General features: G+C 39.9%; 1 protein-coding gene across 12 annotated transcripts in view; it reads right to left on the reverse strand.

Moving 5' to 3' along the window:
* Window positions 1-1,155: 1,155 nt before the first annotated feature.
* agtpbp1 (ATP/GTP binding carboxypeptidase 1) overlaps window positions 1,156-22,510 on the reverse strand; it is a 74,836-nt gene continuing 53,481 nt past the window's right edge. For 5 of the 12 annotated variants that reach the window (XM_061901615.1, XM_061901640.1, XM_061901650.1 and 2 more), the window contains one exon: window positions 1,156-9,426. In XM_061901615.1, coding sequence (XP_061757599.1) covers window positions 9,207-9,426 — 220 coding nt within the window. In that variant the 3' untranslated portion in view covers window positions 1,156-9,206. The remainder of the gene's footprint in view (window positions 9,427-22,510) is intronic. The other 7 variants (XM_061901631.1, XM_061901656.1, XM_061901707.1 and 4 more) reach the window with 4 other exon arrangements.

A 22,510-nucleotide genomic window follows, 5' to 3' on the forward strand; every position in this document is an offset into this window, starting at 1 on the left:
CCTCTTGCACCTGTCAAAGAGGCAGCTAAGTGGCTTCGAGCTTGCGTCGTTCCTCTTGCACCTGTCAAAGAGGCAGCTAAGTGGCTTCCCTCAGAGACACTGGCGGTCACCACACATGTGGCCACAGCCCTCCGACTTTCAGGTACGACAGTATAATCTCACTACAACACCAGTAACATGATAAGCAGATAAGGGATTTTCCAGAATTATCCTAGTAAATGTGTCTAATAACATCTGAATCGCTCCCACTGCCCTGTCTTTTTTTTTTTTTTCCTAGTCCTTCACTCTCACTATCATCCACGAATCTTTCATCCTCGCTCAAATTAATGGGAAAATCGTCGCTTTCTCGGTCCGAATCGCTCTCGCTGCTGGTGGCCATGATTGTAAACAATGTGAGAATGTGAGGAGCTCCACAACCCGTGACGTCACGCGCACATCGTCTGCTACTTCCGGTACAGGCAAGGCTTTTTTATTAGCGACCAAAAGTTGCGAACTTTATCATCGGTGTTCTCTACTAAATCCTTTCAGCAAAAATATGGCAATATCGCGAAATGATCAAGTACGACACATAGAATGGACCTGCTATCCCCGTTTGAATAAGAAAATCTCATTTCAGTAGGCCTTTAAAGCCACATATATTACGTGACTTGGAGGAAAAGCGGACGTGACGACAGGTTGTAGAGGACGCTAAAGGCAGTGCCTTTAAGGCACGCCCCCATTATTGTTGTCCGGGTGGAAATCAGGAGAATAGTTGCCCCGGGAGATTTTCAGGAGGGGCACTGTAAATCGGTAGTCTCCCGGGAAAATCGGGAGGGTTAGCAAGTATGATGGCGACTGATAAAAAACACATTTTAAAATATTCAACACTCTACTGCCATCTGGCAGATTTGTCACGTTTCATGTGTCAGGTAAATGGTGATGAAAGGGGTCATATGAATCCTCTTCCTAATGTAAATCAAACATTTAGATTCATGTGATTAATCCAAATTATTCCATACGAACCCTGAGTAGTCTGACTACACGTTTAACTCATTTGACTGCACTAGTAATAACATGAAACAATGCCTAACTTCATTTTTACACTGTAGGACAGTCACAAAAAATGTGATTTAAAACATATAAATTTGAAAATGATTAACAAGGACAGACAGTTGATCACTTTCACATTTTATTTCTCACTTTTGCATAAACACTTAAAACAAATCACCGTTTTACCATCACACACACACACACGCACTTTTGAGTATAATAAAAAGCAAGTAGGTTTTAAAAAATTAAAAATAAATAAATAAATGGAGAAAGATGCTTTAGATGGAAGGGAAAAATGGTGAGGGGGGTGTAATCAAATAGAAGAGAGGGAACACGCATTAGCACAGCTTGAGTAATGGACTAACTTAAAAAATGTACACACACACACACTTAGGCACTCACGAGCTGAAATGCCTCATACAGCAATACACACAGGTTGCGTCCCAAGTAAAACAATATTCAAAAAATTACTACCTAAATAGCAAAGAGGGCAAAAAACAGTGCAAATGTAGAATCATAAAAAATAAAAACATGTAGCAGAAAGAAACAATGAAATAAATTGTCGCTATAGCAACAGTCAAAAAGCACCATGTTGGTTTTCAGCATGGTAGGTCTACTGTACGGTATATGATATATATGTGTTTGTATACTGCACATAGCAAGAGAGTATAAAGGGACCAACTTCAGACTAAAACATCGGCAAGTTGAGCTTTAGGTGGCGCTACAGGTGATAAGTGACCTTTGGTCTTCAGTTTGTTCCTCAAAATGCAAAAACACTGACATGACATATTAAAGCTCGGAGTGCGCGGGTTTGTTTTCTTCTTCTTGTTGCATTGCGGCTAATCATACACACACTTTCTTTGCATCAACATCCGTGTTGCAGAATAGATGATAACACCTTGTGGATCCAGCCAGGTAAACAAAGTATACAGAGAGTCCCGTTTCTGGGGTCGGTGCTAGGATTTCGACACCGTAGGAAATTATTTGCTCCAAGGGCGAACTGTGGCCTGACTAAAACCTAAAAGTCTCATTTTAACACTCCTAACTGTCATATAAGTGTAAAAAGAAGCAATATTATGCGTTATAACTAGAGATGTCCAATAATATTGGACTGCCGATGTTATCGGCCGATAAATGTTTCAAAATGCAATATCGGAAATTAGCGGTATCGGTTTAAAAAAGTAAAATTTATGACTTTTTTTCCATAACTTGAGTTGATTTACAAACCCCGATTCCATGAGTTGAGAAATTGTGTTTGATGTAAATATAAATGGAATACAATGATTTGCAAATAATTTTTAACCCATATTCAGTTGAATATGCTACAAAGACAAAATATTTGATGTTAAAACTGATAATTTTTTTTGCAAATAATCATTAACTTTAGAATTTGATGCCAGCAACACATGACAAAGAAGTTGGGAATGTTGGCAATAAATACTGATAAAGTTGAGGAATGCTCATCAAACACTTATTTGGAACATTCCACAGGTGTGCAGCCTAATTGTGAACAAGTGGGTGCCATGATTGGGTATAAAAACAGCTTCCCAAAAAATGCTCAGTCTTTCACAAGAAAGGATGGGGCGAGGTACACCCCTTTGTCCACAACTGCGTGAGCAAATAGTCAAACAGTTTAAGAATAACGTTTCTCAAAGTGCAATTGCAAGAAATTTAGGGATTTCAACATCTACGGTCCAAAATATCATCAAAAGGTTCAGAGAATCTGGAGAAATTACTCCATGTAAGCGGCATGGCAGGAAACCAACATCGAATGATTGTGACCTTCGAACCCTCAGGCGGCACTGTATCAAAAACCAACATCAATCTCTAAAGGATATCACCACATGGGCTGAGGAACACTTCAGAAAACCACTGTCCCTAATACAGTTCGTCGCTACATCTGTAAGTGCAAGTTAAAGCTTTACTATGAAAAGCGAAAGCCATTTATCAACAACATCCAGAAACGCCGCCAGCTTCTCTGGGCCCGAGAGGGCTAAAATGGACTGATGCAAAGTGGAAAAGTGTTATGTGGTCTGACGAGTCCACATTTCAAATTGTTTTTGGAAATATTCGACATTGTGTCATACGGACCAAAGGGGAAGCGAACCATTCAGACTGTTATTGACGCAAAGTGCAAAAGCCATCATCTATGATGGTATGGGGGTGCATTAGTGCCCAAGGCATGGGTAACTTACACATCTGTAAAGAAACCATTAATGCTGAAAGGTACATACAGGTTTTGGAACAACATATGCTGCCAGTTAAGCGTTGTCTTTTTCATGGACGCCCCTGCTTATTTCAGCAAGCCACATTCAGCACGTGTTACAACAGCATCGCTTTGTAAATAAAGAGTGTGGGTACGTTCCTGGCCCGCCTGCAGTCCAGACCTGTCTCCCATCAAAAATGTGTGGCGCATTATGAAGCGTAAAATACGACAGCGGAGACCCCGGACTGTTGAACGACTGAAGCTCTACGTAAAACACGAATGGGAAATAATTCCACTTACAAAGCTTCAACAATTAGTTTCCTTGTTGTTAAAAGAAAGGGTGATGTAACACAGTGGTGAACATGCCCTTTCCCAACTACTTTGGCACATGTTGCAGCTATGAAATTCTAAGTTAATTATTATTTGCAAAAAAAAATGTTTATGAGTTTGAACATCAAATATATTGTCTTTGTAGTGCATTCAACTGAATATGGGTTGAAAATTATTTGCAAATCATTGTATTCCGTTAATTTTTACATCTAACACAATTTCCCAACTCATATGGAAATGGGGTTTTTAATTATGGAAAACCTTGTTACATTGTTTAATGCATCCAGCGGGGCATCACAACAAAATTAGGCATAATAATGTGTTAATACCATGACTGTATATATTGGTATCGGTTGATATCGGAATCGGTAATTACGAGTTGGACAATATTGGAATATCGGATATTAGCACAAAAGCCATTATCAGACATCTCTAGTTATAACATTTTGTTATTAATAGGCTGCATCGTGCTTTTGTGCAGCTTATTATGGCCCACACGTCGCATGTTGCCAACCTCAGCTTTGAACTCTGTTACCTCCAGTGTAACGTGACTACAGTCATACAAGCCAGGCAAGACTTACATTAGGACGCAAGAACGCCGTCTAACTCACATTTCTAGCATTCTAAGTTCTCACGCTAGTGTCTATTTCAGCTCGGAGTGTAAAGCGGCGTGCTAATAATGCTCATATGAGGAGTCTCAGTGGAAGTTGCACATAAATATTTGCACAAACCTCTTTTTTCTAAATATTGTATATATTTTTTTTATATTTGTAATGGAAACTTGCACTACCTGACATTCTGAGGACAGCAAGTAAGAGCTCCCTGTAGAGGGAAACATGTTTATATAAACTATGAATGGGAGATTTACTTGTCACGCAAGTGTAAAAAGAAGTCGTGTTTAATGAACAGATATTTGACCCGTGAGAGCGTAGCTGAGTAGTTTAATACTGAACTTTTTTGATAGAGATGTTCGATAATATCGGGCTGAAGATATTACCAGCCGATAAATGCTTTAAAATGTAAGATTGGAAATTATCGATTTCAAAATTTCCGGTATCAGTTTCGAAAAGTAAAATTAATGATTTTTTAAAACGCCTCTGTGTACACAGACGTAGGGAGAAGTACAGAGCGCCAATAAAACTTAAAGGCTCTGCCTTTGCATGCCGGCCCAGTGACATAATATCTATAGCTTTTCACACACACAAGTGAATGTAACGCATACTTGGTCAACAGCCATACAGGTCACACTGAGGATGACCGTATAAACAACTTTAACACTGTTACAAACATGCACCACACTGTGAACCCACACCAAACAAGAATGACAAAACATTTCGGGAGAACATCCGCAGCGTAACACAACAGAAGAAAATACCCAGAACCCCTTGTAGCACTAACTCTTCCGGGACGCAACAATATACACCCCCCACCCCAACCCCGCCCATCTCAACCTCTTCATGCTCTCTCAGGGAGAGCATGTCCCAAATTCCAAACTGCTGTTTTGCGGCATGTTAAAAAAAAACTGCACTTTGTGATGACTTCAATAATAAATATGGCAGTGCCATGTTGTCATTTTTTTTCCATAACTTGAGTTGGTTTATTTTGGAAAACCTTGTTACATTGTTTAATGCATCACAACAAAACCAGGCATAATAATGTGTTAATTCCACGACTGTATATATCGGTATCGGTTGATATCGGAATCAGTAATTATGAGTTGGACAATATCGGCAAAAAATCCATTATCGGACATCTCTACTTTTTGACCTTCGGAAGCCACTATAGTGTCACTCGAGTGTAATAAGAAGTTAACCGCCGTTGAACATAAGTCGTGACAAACTGGAGGTGTTTGGTGTCACAGGTGCGCCTCTTGCTCCTTTTTGAAAAAAATGTAAACATCTTATTCGTCACATAAAGAATTTACAACCGTGAAAACAGACAAAAATCTACTTCAGTTTGGTAACGGGATTCTCACTGCTTCGAGTACCTTTGTATATAACAATCCACTCTTGTCAGGCAAGTGTAAAAAGAAGTTAAGGACTGTGTGAGGAGGCGTGGCCTGCGGCGAGGCGGGGTGTGCCGGGGGCCAGCTACGAGATCGGCGACAGGTGCGTAGATGGCCCACCTGGGCGTGTTTGTCTCATCGCCTGTCACTCTATAAAAGGGCAGCAGCCGGAAAGGAAGCGGTTGGAGAAGTTGTGAGTTGTTGATGGCGGAGACAAAACCCGAGCGCGAGCGAGACGGAGACGAGAGCGGATGGCTCAAAAGCAGAGTGGTGGGTTTATTGAAAAATAAACCAAATCACAAAACCGTCAAGGCTGTCATGTCTCTCCTGGGTGGTCCGAAGAACCCGGAGGTGCACTACCTCCACACACCGCTTTTTTGTTTTTTTCCCGGAACATCACGTTAAACAAAACCCGAATACAAAGCAAAACACACGATGGTTGGACGGAGCAACTGTACAAATACGACCTGGACACGACTGTATATATTCTTGCTATGACATAACGCACATTTCTTGTGACGTCACCGGCGTATTTACATACGGAAATTGCACGACTTTGGAGGTTCCACTGTCCGTGAGGGGAAAGAAGATGTGAGGTCAAGTGTTTTTTCAAAGTGTTATTCTTCCACACGGGAACACTTTGTGTGCAAGGTAAGGACAGGAAGTGTCCTCGTACTCAAACCCCCCAACGCTGGAGGGGTGGTTCAAGTGCAGGGTGAGACGGAGAAGGCCGTTTAATGGTCAGTCCATCAAGCGGTTCAAATAGCTTAGGGATCCAAAATGGGGGTCTCTCTCACGGGCCTTAAAGGGGAACTGCACTTTTATTCTAGGAGGAATTCTGTCTATCATTCACAATCCTTATGTAAGACAAAAACGTGTGTTTTTCTTCTTTTAAATGCGTTCTAAGTTGTAAAATATGGTAAGTAAGAGGTGGCTAACAATGGAGCTAATGGAAGTATCAAAGCGCAAGCTCAGAGGGGACAGAACCTTCTCTGTTGTGGGTCCCAAACTCTGGAACCATCTCCCTTCTCCATGTGAGACCGGCCCCTTCTTTGGTTATTTTTAAGACCCTTCTTAAAAAACAATTTTTATTCACTGGCTTATAACCCAGCATGAGACTTTAAACAGTTTTTTAACTGCTTTTTATCCAACAAATTGTGCTTAGGGTAATTGGTATTTACTTTTTCAATGTGTATTTTACTTTCTGTCCTTTGCTTCTTTTTATTTGTGGTGTACAGCCCTTTGTTCTTCAACTGTGGTTGTTTTTAAAGATAGATAGATGGATGGATGGATGGATGGATGGATGGATGGATGGATGGATGGATGGATGGATGGATGGATGGATGGATGGATGGATGGATGGATGGATGGATGGATGGATGGATGGATGGATGGATAGATAGATAGATAGATAGATAGATGGATGGATAGATGGGTAGATGGAAGGATAGATGACAGACGGACAGACAGACAGACGGATAGATAGATGGATAGATCTGTTTTTAATGTTGTTTTTAGTCTGTCCTTTGCCTCTACTTCTTTGTGGTGTACAGCCCTTTGTTCTTAAACTGTGGTTGTTTTTTTAAAGGGCTTTATAAATAAAGTTGATATGGTAATGGTAAGCATACAATTCTGCCCATAGAGCCCTCCTAAAAAAAAACATCCAAAAACTGCCCAAAATACTCCATTTATATCCCACGACGTGAGTGTTAACCAAGTAATAGCAATATTGGTATTGTCAGCATGGTGGAAGAGGGGTTAGTGCATCTGCCTCATACTACGAAGGTCCTGAGTAGTCCCAAGTTCAAACCCAGGTTCGGGATCTTTCTGTGTGGAGTTTGCATGTTCTCCCCGTGATTGCGTGGGTTCCCTCCGGGTACTCCGGCTTCCTCCCACCTCTAAAGACATGCACCTGGGGATAGGTTGATTGGCAACACTAAATGGGCCCTAGTGTGTGAATGTTGTCTGTCTATCTGTGTTGGCCGATGAGGTGGCCAGTTGTCCAGGGTGTACCCCGCCTTCCACCCATGTGCAGCTGAGATAAGCTCCAGCAAACCCAAAAGGGACAAGCGGTAGAAAATGAATGGATGGTGTCATCAGTGCTGTTTTTTAGCACTAACTAACTTATGCTGCCATTATGACATATTGAGCCGGTGAGCTTCTGCATTGGCTGCTCTGAGTTGGTGAAAGTTAATTATATATTATAAATCATGCCTCTCACCTGGAGGTTGTGGCAAAAACCGAGAAGTTGGTCAACTTTGGCTTTGAGAAATAAACGAAAAGTCGCTCGTTTGCGTCACCTTTTTTTTTTTGTTACCCGTTTGTAGATTATATTTAATTTTTCATTAAATACAGGAAGATACGAAACTCCCGTCAGTCGGCATCCCAGCGAGAGCAGACATTGCACAGTAAGTGATTAAAGATAAAGTTAAAGTACCAATGATTGTCACACACGCCAGGTGTGGTGAAATTTGTCCTCTGCATTTGACCCATCCCAATATTCACCCCCTAGGAGGTGAGGGGAGCAGTGTGCAGCAGCAGTGGCCGCGCCCGGGAATCATTTTTGGTGATTTAACCCCCAATTCCAACCCTTGATGCTGATTGCCAAGCAGGGAGGTAATGGGTCCTATTTTTATAGTCTTTGGTATGACTCCGCTGGGGTTTGAACTCACAACCTACCAATCTCAGGGCGGACACTCTAACCACTAGGCCATTGATTGTTTTATCATGTCCGTAGTTTGTATTTCTTGTTTTGCACTGAGCGATACTGCCACATGATGCTTAGTGTTTCACTAAAGCTGGATCTTCCTCACAGCTTCTAAAACGTGTAGCTCATCCTCCTTATATTCAGGCTCAAAAAAATGAAGGTTCTGGATCATCATTTGTCCTAAAGTAGTACCGAGAGTAGTGGTGTCGTTGAAGAAAAAGCGAACGTTGTAATGCGTCTGTGAAATTCATGCACCGCCCAATGCTTAAAATGAGCCAAAATACGTAAATATTACATGTTAATAGATAGATAGTACTTTATTGATTCCTTCAGGAGGGTTCCTTCAGGAAATGTGAATGTGCCGGTTACTACATTTTTATATACACTTTAAGCGTGTATAGAAAAATGTAGGGAGTTTTTTGGAATTTTTTTCAGAGCATGGAATACAACAAATCTCCATTACCAGCGTTGTTATCCAACTATTGCTAGCATTTGTTTACAATTTAGAATGCGTAAAAAAAGAACAATATATGTGTGCTTGTGTTGTATAAGGATTGTGAATGATACACTATTTTTCTAAGTGCAGTTCCCCTTTATTGGGGGCCATTTTTGGTACGTAGGTTGTTTCCCTTCCTCTTATGTCCACCACGTTACTATATGGGAGCAAGAAAAGCAATAATATGAGGAAGAAAATACAAAAAAGTGCAAAGGCAAACAACAGCGGGGGTCCTAAGGCCTGTTGAGTTTGTACTATGTAAATAATTGTGACTTTTTTTCTTCTTTTTAAAGACGGTGCGCCCTGGCGAGATTTTGGCCCAACGGGAAGCGTCACAGAGTAAGTAAATGTTGAGGGGGCAGTTTCTGGAGGGGCTGAGGGGTGTGTGGAACTTAGCTTGGATAAAAAAACAATAAGTCAAAACAAATAAAAGTCACTGGTTGGCGACGCATCCAGTTTTCCAGGCTTCCTTACTGCTCTCCGAGTCCGACAGTCGCACCGCACACGAGTCGGGAGTCCCCGACATGACTCTGCTGCTGGCGCCGGCCTCGCTGTCGGCCTCGCCGTCCTCGTCGTTGCTCTCGGCGCTGTAGTCCACCGCCTCCAGGAAGGACGGCTCATCCTCGTCCATCACGTAGGTTGTGGAGCAACTGCTGTGCGGCAAAAAAAAAAAGCGTTCAGAGTTCAGAGTGCCGTTCACGCTGATGTTTTAGTCATGTGATCAAAGACTTGTACATTTTACATATAACAGAGCTCCAATAATACAATTCCAAATAACATTTACGTGGTTTAACAAGTAGATTATTTTCATATTGTGTTATATTTAACAGCTGAGATTTTACTAAAATCTTCTAGAATATACTTTTTAAGAGCACCTTTGTCATAAGCACGCACACACATGCTTTTGTCTTTTTTTAAGATTTTTGCTAACTAATTAACTATGTATAATTATGGTTGTAGTTTGCAGAGGTAGCTTCTAATATCGGTTTAAAAAAATGTTTTGGGGTGCCTTTCTGAGATATGTTGGAGAAACTGATCTCCAAATTAACCCCGATTGAAACACAATGTGGGTGGTTGATGAGCATTTTGTGTGCTTGTTGGTTGTTTTATCTCCCTTAGGCCATTCAAGAATGGAGTTGTCTGTGATTTTTTGTGAATTGTCTGTGGTTTCTTTTTACTTTTGTTTATATATTATTTTACTTGTTGGGAGGAAAACATCATCTGATGTATTGTTTAGAGACCTGCATTATCGGCCGATAAATGCTTTAAAATGTAATATCGGAAATTTTTCTGTATCGGTTTTAAAAGGTAACATTAATGACTTTTTAAAACGCCGCAGTACGGAGCGGTACGTATCCGGTAAAACACGGACGTAGGGAGCAGTACAGAGCAGTTGCGTTTCCCAGTCAGCGGCCCCTCCCCTCCACACACAACACAGGAGTTGACGACTGCAGCATGAGCGGTTTACTGGCGACGTTTGATGACCTCATCAAACCGCCGCAAGCGTAGCATAACAACAAGAGTGTGTTGTTGCCGGTGCTGTAGCTGTGGCTAACAAGCAAGCTCGGTGACTGACTAACAACACCATTATGGTTTGGGATTATTTGAAAGTGTGTCTGACGGATACAAAATTAGCAATTTGCAATGACTGCAAAAAGTTGGTTATGCGAGGAGGAACCAAGACGTCTTCCTTTAAAACGAGCAATTTGATCACCCGCCTTTTCAAGAATCACAAGGAGATACACGATGAATACAAGCTGAAGATGGATGAAAAACAAACACCAAAAAAAAGTAGTACCACACAGTTGTCGCTTAAAGACTCCGTCCGAAGGGACAAGCGGTAAAAAATGGATGGATGAATTGATGGCTGACTGTTAGGCCACTTCAAGCACTCATCCCCGGCTTGCAGAACATTATTGTTACGCATATAAATACGTTAGATCAGGGAAGATTGAGCACAGTTTATAATTTCCTTTTATACAGTATGCCAGGCAGTCTAGCACTAAAGGAGGACTATGTTATTGTTTACTTTATTACTCTAGTATACTCTGGACTGAAGCTGTGTGCCTTCATTGTTTTTGTAGCTGTTGTTTTGAGGCATGTTAAAAAAAAAAAAAAAGATAATGCACTTTGTGACTTCAAAATGAAATATGGCAGTGCCTGCCATGTTGGCACTTTTTTCCATAACTGGAGTTGAAGTTGTTCTCTTATTTTGGAAAACCTTGTTTTTGATTGATTGATTGAAACTTTTAGTAGTAGATTGCACACTACAGTACATATTCCATACAATTGACCACTAAATGGTAACCCCTGAATAAGTTTTTTAACTTGTTTAAATCAGGGTCCACGTTAATCAGTTTATGGTAAATTTACATTGTTTAATGCATCCAGCGGGGCATCACAACAAAATTAGGCATTATAATGTGTTAATTCCACGATTGTATATATCGGTATAGGTTGAAATCGGAATCAGTATTTAAGATTTGGACAATATCAGAATATCGGATATCGGCAAAAAAGCCATTATCGGACATCTCTAGTATGGTTGACAACTCCTGTCTGTTGTATGTGTCTGAAAATTAATTAACAAATTAAAAAACATGTTTTTAGTTATTAAGCTAGATAAGATAATGATAAATGGGTTGTACTTGTATAGCGCTTTTCTACCTTCAAGGTACTCAAAGCGCTTTGACACTACTTCCACATTTACCCATTCACACACACATTCACACACTGATGGAGGGAGCTGCCATGCAAGGCGCCAACCAGCACCCATCAGGAGCAAGGGTGAAGTGTCTTGCTCAGGACACAACGGATGTGACGAGGTTGGTACTAGGTGGGAATTGAACAAGGGACGCTCGGGTTGCGCACGGCCACTCTCCCCACTGCGCCACGCCGTCCCTAAGAGGTAAGAGGTAAATAATCGAATATTGTGATTTAAAACAATACAAAAAGACAACAAAATTGTGTAAAATTATTAAATTAAACAATTGATTTTTGTTACATCATACAAGATTTATTTTTTTTCTTATTATGAAAATCATTATGCAACTGTAGCTTGCATTGTATTTTTGCACAATCAGTCTTGCTGTTAACTGCATTGGGACAAAGCTCGAAAATCAGGATTGAAGCATTGAGTGATTGATTGATTGAAACTTTTATTAGTAGATTGCACAGTTCAGTACATATTCCGTACAATTGACCACTAAATGGTAACACCCGAATACGTTTTTCAACTTGTTTAAGTCGGGGTCCACGTTAATCAATTCATGGTAAAAGCAAAACTGTACATGCATGCTTTGTTTATATCGTCACTATGTTGCTATGTGCACATGGACACATTTAATCGGATTAAAAGCCTAATCAGAATAAAAATGTTCACGTAAACACGCCATAAACACGGAATATTCTAACCCGATCACACATGTTTGGGTCAAAATTAAATTTTGCTTGAAATGCCGAAAGTCATTCGGTGTGAGAGCACATCTTCCGAAATTCGGTTTGAAATGATCCTTAGTGTGCACGTCTTTGATGTCAGATATACTTTAGTGGTGGAGAGGGGAATAAATGTAATAGTCTGGGAATGAAGTGATTATTTTGCTGTTGTCTCCTCCCATTCAACATGTACAGAAGTAACGTTATACACTGTTGAGTATGTAACTTTAAAACGACACTGGCAAAAAAAAAAAGTATGGTATGAAGCGTCAGGTGTTGATGTAACAATAAGAGAAAAAATCCAGTTGTCATCTTAACGAGCTGTTTGATTCACGACATTACAGCTACTTAAAGTGCTAACTGCTGGCCTTAAACCCATACACACAATGTTGAAAAACTGAGATGCACCCCGACCTCTACAGAACAGCTCCATGTTAAAAAGAGAGGTAAAACAAAAGTAGTGAACAGAAGGAAACAATTATAAATACAGTGATAGTGTAGGACAAGCAGAAATGCACAAAGCCGGGGAAATCTACTGCTAATTCAGCACCTGCAGTGAGCTAACCTGTCCAAAAGTGGGCGCCATAGCACAAATAATACCACACCTTTCTGTTTAAGTTTGGTTCTGCGCATGTCAAAGTAAAGGTCCAATTTAAGGTGTGATGCATGAAAATGAACGTTATAATCAGATCTTTTTTTTCAGGGTCCATGTACACAGTTACATTCTAATCTGAATGATGATCAGATTAAATAAATGTTGTCCGTGTACACATGGCTATCGTTTCTATTTAATTATTCAACACAGTTAACAAACCTGCAATAATAATCATATTACCGCATTTTTCAGACTATAAGTCGCAGTTTTTTTCATAGTTTGGCCGGGGTTGCGACTTACACTCAGGAGCGACTTATGTGTGAAATTATTAACACATCACCGTAAAATATCAAATATTATTTAGCTCATTCACGTAAGAGACTAGACGTATAAGATTTCATGGGATTTATCGATTAGGAGTGACAGATTGTTTGGTAAACGTATAGTATAGCATGTTCTTTATGTTATTGTTATTTGATTGACTCTTACCATAATATGTTACGTTAACATACCAGGCACCTTCTCAGTTGGTTATTTATGCTTCATATAACGTACACTTACTCAGCCTGTTGTTCACTATTCTTTATTTATTTTAAATTGCCTTTCAAATATCTGTTCTTGGTGTTGGATTTTATCAAAAAAATGTCCCCCAAAAATGCGACTTATATATGTTTTTTTTCTTCTCTATTATGGATTTTCGGCAGGTGCGAGTTATACTCCGGAGCGACTTATACTCCGAAAAATACAGTATTAATTATAAGTCAATTAAAAACTGAGCATTATTATTTATAATAATTACTATAATTATTTGTAATGGCAGAATTTTTTATACATTTTAGGAAGTAATTAAATACCGGGTCTTTTAATAGAAAAATGCTTAGAAGAGCATTGATCGCTACTGTATATACCTTCGAGTTAGCTGGTTAGCAACATAGTGGTAAAAGTTCTAAGCACATTTTTAAAAAAACGGTCAGGCAATGTCAGAAATGGGATAAGAAACAATTTATTCGATTTTGAGGAATGATCTGGAATATTTCTACTATGTTACCTTACGTTTAAGGTTAAAGTACCACTGATAGTCACACAAATATGTGGTGAAATTACCCTCTGCATTTGACCCATCCCCTTCTTCCACCCTCTGGGACGTATGGGGAGCATTTAGCAGCGGCGGTGGCCGCCCTTTGGAATCATTTTGGTGATTTAACCCCCAATTCCAACCCTTGATGCTGAGTACCAAGCAGGGAGGTAAGGGGTCCCATTTTTTTAGTTTAAACTCACGACCTACCGATTGAAGGCGGACCACAATTGTCCATTGTCTGCGTGTTACTTCCTGGTCTACAAAAGAAGGCTAAAATCGGCGACGGCGTGCTGGGTCTGTCTTTCCCTGTGGATCCTAATGGTTTAAATGCTTGGGCTTCTTTTGAGGTTTTAGTGGCTTTAGTGGCTTTCTAATGGTGTAAATGGTCTGAAACGTGATCCCGGGGAGACAGTCGATCACGGGGGCATCGCTCTCCAGTGTGGCCAGCACAAGTGGGACCCAGAAATGGTGTGTCAGTGTGTGTGTGTGTGTGTGTGTGTGTGTGTGTGTGTGTGTGTGTTTAACGATGATGGCCCGCACAAACAGATAATGACAGTTGTGTGCGTTAACAGGAAATGTTCTTTCTTTGGGTTTCGATATCTCCTTCTCCCACTTTCTGAACACCCATTAAGTGTGGAACATATGCGCATCATCATTTACACACACACGCACACGCACTCGCACGCACGCACTCACACACACACACACACGCACACACACACACACACACACACACACACACACACACACACACACACACGTTCTTGTATTTTTTACCTTCTTGAGACCTCTGAAAAATGCCTACTTCTAGTAATATAATAAGTCGTCATTTTACTCAACGCAAGTCCAAATTGTGAATATTTGTGCAATATCATAATAACAGTTGGGATTTTACTCAACAGTCGCAATTTTATAAGAAAAGCTTAACATTTTGGCAATTTTATGAAGAGAGGCGGAATTTTACTCGACAAAAGTCACAATTTTATAAGAAAACTAACATTTTGGCGATAGTATAATAATAGTCAGAATTTTACTCAGCAAAATGACAAAAGTCAACATTTTACTAAAAAAAAAATTCACTATTTTACAAGAACAAAAATATTGGCAATATTGTGATAAGTCGGAATTTTTATGTGACAAATCATTAAAAATTTATAATTTTACATAAAAAAGTAATAATTTCACAAGAAAATATTGCTATATTACAGAATCAGAAAGAAAATGAGAAACTATTCCCAATTTTATAAGAAAAAAGTCGAGACATTGTGAGAAAAAAGACTGCAAAAAGACTTAATGTTTTTGTTATTTAATTTTTAATTGGCAATTGTTTTTGCATTATAATAGTCAGGACGGCGTGGCGCAGTGGCAGAGTGGCCGTGCGCAACCCGAGGGTCACTGGTTCAAATCCCACCTAGTACCAACCTCGTCACGTCCGTTGTGTCCTGAGCAAGACACTTCACCCTTGCTCCTGATGGGTGCTGGTTGGCGCCTTGCATGGCAGCCACCTCCATCAGTGTGTGAATGTGTGTGTGACTGGGTAAATGTGGAAGTAGTGTCAAAGCGCTTTGAGTACCTTGAAGGTAGAAAAGCGCTATACAAGTACAACCCATTTATTTATTTATTTAACTGTACTTGGAAAAATTATGACAAAACTCAACTTAAAAAAATATATATATTTTACAAGAATAAAAATATCAGAGATGTTGTGATAAGTCAGAATTGTTATGTGACAAATGTCACCATTTTGCATTAAAAATGTAAAAAGATACATAAAAAAAGTAATAATTTCACAAGAAAATATTGCAATACTACAGAAACAGAATGAATATGAGAAATTATTCCCAATTTTTTAAGAAAAAAGTCGACACTGAGAAAAAGACTGCAAAAAGACTTAATTTTTTTGTTGTTTAATTTTTTATTAGTAATTGTTTTGGCAATGTTAAAATAATTGTCGGAATTTTACTTTGCAAAATTATGACAAAAGTCAACTTTTTACTAAAAAAAAAAATCACTATTTTACAAGAACAAAAAAAATATTGGCAATATTGTGATAAGTCAGAATTTTTATGTGACAAATGTCACCATTTTGCATTAAAAATGTATAATTTTACATAAAAAAGTAATAATTTCACAAGAAAATATTGCAATATTACAGAAACAGAAAGAATATGTGAAATTCTTCCCTATTGTATAAGAAAAAAGTCGACACATTGTGAGAAAAAGACTGCAAAAATACTTAATTTTTGTTGTTTAATTTTTTATTAGTAATTGTTTTTTAATATTCATTGTTTATTTTAAGTTATTACAGTGTGTCTCTATATACATATTTATTTATTTTATTAATTTTGGCCAAAGGGGGCGCATCTCAGTTTCTTAAACACACTTGTTATTACACATGCTGGCCAGAGGGGGAGCACTTCAATTTTTTTACACACACTTGTTATTTCATATGTTGACCAGAGGGGGCGCACTTTTAAAACAGACACCCAGTCAATTTGGAAAATCCCTCCTTTTTGGGACCACCCTAATTTTGATAGATTTCACCACCAGGGGTGCAAATGAGACATTCTCTATTAGATGCAATGCTTTTCCGTATTGGGACCATGATTTGTCCTAACTTGTTAACATCTCCTCATATGGAAGCTACTTTTCCTTGTTGATGTCTCAAGAAGGGTAGAAATACAAGAACACACACACACACACACACACACACAAACACACACACACACACACACACACACACACACACACACACACACACACACACACAAGCCTATCTAGCCTTTTACATACTGGCAGACACTCCCAATGGCAACAATATCATTGCAATGATGACCTATTAAATGCTAAGTGCTAGCATAAGACGGCCTCTGCCTGAGAGCATCCAATCTCGAAGGAGTACCAGCCAGAACATTTCAAGTCCCTTAATGATCAAAGACATCAATGATGAATGAGCACCTATCAATACGAGTGCGGGGAGCTTTAAGTGGTTTGGAGAATAAAAGCAACCCACTGTCTTAACAGAGCGCATCCAAATGAATAAATAAACAAAAAGCTTGTTGTTACATTTTGTCATTTGCTGTAGCTTGCTGTAGCTTACATCGGCCAATCTGCGCTCAAGTAGATGATGTGCCTCAATAATTAGCCACCAGGTACAAATCCTCAGCAGTTAGCTTTTTCCTCCTACTATGTCACACACAACAAAGCCAGAGATTGTGCCGTAAAATAACAAAATGATTATATATTCTTCAAATGACATCATCCCGAAATTTAAAATAAATCACTTCATTTAAAAAAAACGGCAGTCTTTTGACCGTGCAGCAAGTGCAAACACACTGTGATGGACATGTGTGCTTTAAATATTAGCTTAAATTAGCCAGCAAATAAACGCGTCCATCAAGTAATCAGCTTGCAAGTCAAAATGTCTATATAGAGGGCGACTTATGAGGGGAGTAACGGTACGGTTTGTACCTCGGTTATTAGGCAGCAGTTTCGTTTATGTTTTGGAATGTTTTTTGGATGTAAAGAAGACTTTTATTCTTCCCAGAAGGAATCACTGGTGTACTGAATACTACAAGGCAGGGGTGTAAAACTCATTTTAGCTCAGGGGCCGCATGGAGGGAATTCTGTGCACACGCGGGCTATCAAAATCATGGCATTAAAACTAAAAAAATAAAGACAACTTCAGATTCTTTTCTTCGTCTTACTTTCGCCAAAAATAGAACAAACACATTCTGAAAACATTACAATAAAAATATCGAAAAAAATACCGGCAGCGGTAAAGTTTAGATCCATAAAGGAAAGAAGGAAGTGAATGAATGTTTATAACTGAATAAATGTACATTTGCATAAACATGTTTTCTTTTCTATTTTTTTTTATTTTTATGAATTAGGTAACATTTGTGACTACCTTTTTCTAAAACAATATAGAATGGAAGATATAACAGGATAATGCATGCAGATGGCGCTGCTGTAGTGGCTGCTGTTGGCAGGAGCTCTGTGCTCTTGTGTCATCCTTTTGTGTTTCACTCTTGTTTTCATGTGTTATTATATTTTTTTGCCTTTTGGTCCAGGACCCTTAGGGACTGTGTGACAAGGGGTGGCACTTTCGTGACCTCTGTGGTGCTTTTTTTGTGGACTTCTGGATCTGCCTCCCGGGAGCCTTTTGGCCATGGAGACCAGCTCCTGGGTCTCTGCCACTCCGGAGTCGGTTTGGAGGGGCTGGAGGAGATGCGGATGAGGGGACAGGGCTGCAGAGCTAGCACTGAACGCTGGGACGGAGAGGCATCGCGGTGTCGTGGCTGGGTGAGCAGGTGTCGGACGCCTCAGTCACCTCGGGCGTGTCCTCGCTCATCCATGCAGACTGAACACTGGCCGAGAGTGGAGTCGGCTGTCTTGGTTGCTTTGTTGGGTCTGCTCCTGTCTCTGGCCATGCTCCCTCCACCAGCGGACGATGGCGTGGAACACCGCAGTGGATATGTTTCTTTTACTTTTTATTCATAGCTGCATGTAGAAGTGTCTGGTTGTATCTGCTGCTTTAATGTCTTTAATGTCCTCTGTGTTCTTTGATGTTTCCCTCTTACACACATGTAAGAGGGATGTGTACTATGGCTATGAGTTGTTTTTTTCCCTTGGCATCAGTCTGCACCCCCTCTCCATGGCCCAGGCTAAGACGGATTTTTTAATTTTATTTTAATCTTCTATTTTTTTCTCCCATTCCCCCACCCTTGTTTACCTGTATCTCATCTTTTTTGTAAGGGGCGCTGGAAGCCGGCAGACCCGTCAGCGATCCTGTTCTGTCTCCCTGTAACGTTTGTCTGATCTTGAATGGGATTGTGCTGAAAATTTTAATTTTCCTGAAGGAACTCTCCTGACGGAATAAATAAAGTACTATCTAATCTAATCCAACATTTATCATTTGTTTTGAAAATGCTTACAAAAAAGTGGGACCACAAAAATTACATTATTTATGGGTCCCTGGGATGCCATTTTGAAAATTTCGAGCGCCATGATGGAATGTTGGTGCGTGCAAAACAGCAGCGAGCGGCTGTGGCCTGTGGGCCGGTTGTAATACTGGTGGATGGATGAAAACTAGGGCCTAAGTTCAAATATTTTGTATTTATTTATTTTAAATGATACTGATTGACGGATGACGTGATAATCAAATATCATCCCGGGGGCCATAGATAATTCATAGGGAGGCCGGATGTGGTCCGCGGGCCTTGACTTTGAAACCCCTGGTATAAGACATTTTTCTTTTTCAAATTTTCATTTACTTAACACTTCTAAATAGTAAATAGCGTCCTATTCCTTGACTACGCATATACATCAGTGCTTCTCACTAATGCTTTGTCTGCAGGACACATGTTAACTCTTTAAAGGGACCTACTATTGTTTGCATTGGTTCACATAAGTAAATGCTGCGCATGCTTCCACTCAGAGCATAATTAAAGATCATCAACCTGAATTCCTCACGTTGTCCGTTGTCCACAAGATGGCCGACATAATAGCAGCATTATAAATGTCAGAGTATTAAAATGAATGCAATCACCCTATGGATAAGATTCCTTATTAATAAACACATGAGGTCTCGTGGGCCAAATTAAAGACGTCGGTGAGTTGCATTTGGCCTGCAGGCTGTAGATTGGACACCCCTGGTCTTCTCTTCTCACTGAGAGCTTAATTTAACGTCCAAATATGTATGTCCATGTCGCTGTGATGTCACAACGTACTCTGCAAAACCCAGCGAATAGAGGCATCAAAACTTGTATGCAAGCTTACGCCAAAATGCTTTGGTATTGTTTAACACGAGTAACTAACATTTTTACAACATTTATAAGTGAGAAAAAACAAAAATCCACAAAGCCTTTTGAAAGCTAACAGTGACCCAACTTACAAAAATGTTTTTGTTTGTTTACATACGGAAATACGTTTAAGTGCAGTTTGAATTTGAGTTAGTGTAATATAATGTGTGCCAACACAAAAAACTAATTAAACATTTGTTTAAGAAACACAAGGTTTTTATCCACACATTTCTGAATTGTTGATTCAGTACAAACATAAAATGTATAATTAAAAAATACTGAATGTGAAAAAAATATTTTTCTTTTGATTAACTTAGGTCAGTTTATGCTCACAGTCCGAAACAATAGCTCAGTCACAAACCTGGCAGCCAGCGTAGTGGGCTGAATTTGGAACAACTTAGTGGACAAGTTAAAAACGTCTTCTAACGTGATTCAATTTAAAACACTGTTTAAAAAAGAAGTACTGAAGAAGTACGACGAGGAAAGAGAGTGATGCCCTCAGCACAGAGCGATGGGAGAGAGGTGTATGGTCAGAGTGTTTGGATGTGTGTGTGTGTGTGTGTGTTTTGTCTCATCTTGTCTTGTCTCATACTAACAGTGGTACTATAGTATTGTTAGTGTACAAGAGTTTTTCTTGTTTTTGTTTGTATGGTATTGTTCTTGTATTATATTGTTTATGTTAAATGTGGAATGAGTGAGGGGTTGGGATATTATAAGCATCTGCTTCATCCAACCCCTTTTCAAGCCTTGCACAAATGTCTCTGCCAAGATGTAAAACAAATGTGTTGTTGTACTGTGCAGGTTTAAAATAAATACTGCAATTCAATTCAATTTAATTTCCTCATGCAACACAACATGAGCTGCAGCGGTGGGATGTGGTCTCTCACCAGGTGCACGCACAAGAGGTCTATAAGGTGTATTGAACCATGCAAAGAAGAGCACCGAACATTACGTCATTTTATCGCATACCATTGCATACTTATTGCTTATTACTTTGGAGAGCTATCTTGCTAGCTTGCATGCAACCAAAGAAAGGCCACAGCTCCAACAAACACCTGATATTCTCTGTTGTTGAGTAAATAAACTGCCATCTGGCCGGTGTTTCCATTTTAATTACCGGTAGTTATCAAAACGTATGACGTACATGTTGCCCATCCGCATGAGCTTATGGCCGTGCAACAGGTCAAGTTGCGTACTCTAGTTTAGAGAGCTATGTCTCGCTCGTTGGCGTCTGAAAAAAAGGAAGCTTTTCCCAAATTAGTAACGAAGAAATTTTGAACAAATTACACAGTGCACAGTCTTATGGCCGTAAAGCAAGAGCAAACCTTCATAGAGACATCACAGTACAGTAAAAGGTTTGTTTACTACTTTGGAGTTGAATCTTGCTAACAAATAAACACCTGGTACTTCCTGTGATCATGTAAACACCTACAGGTAAGTATTTCAAAAAAGGAATAAAAAAAAAAAAAACGCCCAACAAATTCCACATCAGCAGAGTCATACGGTTGTGCAGCAAGTGCAAACCTTAATATATATTACATGTAGTCATGGCCAGAAATATTGGCACCCCTGCATTTCTGTCAGATAATCCACACCTTCTCCCCAAAAATTGTTGAAACTACAAATGCTTTTGTATTCACTTATTTTAAAAAAAATAAAAAATTGTCAATTCTGATTAATTGGACACAACTCCAAAAATTGACTGGACAAAATTATTGGCCACTCTACTTAATATTTGGTAGCAACCCATGCTATTTCTTACAATTTTGGCGACTGGTGACTGGAGGTCACCAGTCAGTGAAGCTGCTCAAGTTTGCGGACGACACTACTCTCATTGGGCTCATCTCAGAGGTGGACCGGCTGGCGTCCTGGTGCAGCCTCAACAACCTGAAGCTGAACGCCCAGAAAACAGTGGAGATGATCATGGACTTCAGGAAAGTCACAGCCCCACCATCCTCCCTCACCCTGATTAACTCTCCCACCCCCGTGTCCGTTGTGGACTCCATCCGTTTCCTGGGCACCACCATCACCCAGGACCTCAAGTGGGAGCCGACCATCAGCTCCCTCATCAAGAATTCCCAGCAGAGGATGTACTTCCTGCGGCAGCTGAAAAAACTGAAAGTGCCGACTGAGATGCTGGTGCAGTTCTACTCAGCAGTCATCGAGTCCATCCTCACCTCCTCCATCACCGTGTGGTTCCCCGGCGCCACAGTCCGGGACAAGCATCAACTGCAGCGCATCGTATGTGCTGCTGAGAAAGTGATTGGCTGCAAACTCCCACCCCTCCAGGACCTGTTCTCCTCCAGGACTAGGAGGCGTGTGGGTCGTATCACAGCTGACTCTTCTCACCCTGGACACAAAATATTCTCCCCTCTTCCCTCAGGCAGGAGACTACGGTCCATCCAGACCCACACCTCCTGCCACCTAAACCGTTTTTTCCCTTCAGCCATCAGAAACGTGAACAATAGCAAGATCTGATAGCTCAATTACAGCTCATGTTATTCTATTCTATGTTATATGTCTTTTATGTTGCACGTTTGCTCCAGGTAAAATTCCTAGTTTGTGAACCCGTTCTCAACCAATGGCAATAAAACAACTTTTCTGATACTGATTCTGATTTTGAAAAGGTGCCAATAATTTTGCCCAGTCCATTTTTGTGTGAAGTAATATCAGATTTGGCTTTTTGTTTTTGTTTTTTGTGTTGTTCCAATGCAAAAAAAAGAAATAAACATGTTAATACCAAAGCACTTGTAATTTCAACAGTTTTCTGGGAGAAGTGGTGCATTACCTGACAGAAATACAGGGGTGCCAATATTTTTGGCCAT

Source organism: Nerophis ophidion, linkage group LG01 (assembly GCF_033978795.1).
Source record: "Nerophis ophidion isolate RoL-2023_Sa linkage group LG01, RoL_Noph_v1.0, whole genome shotgun sequence".
Classification (NCBI taxonomy): Eukaryota; Metazoa; Chordata; class Actinopteri; order Syngnathiformes; family Syngnathidae; genus Nerophis; species Nerophis ophidion.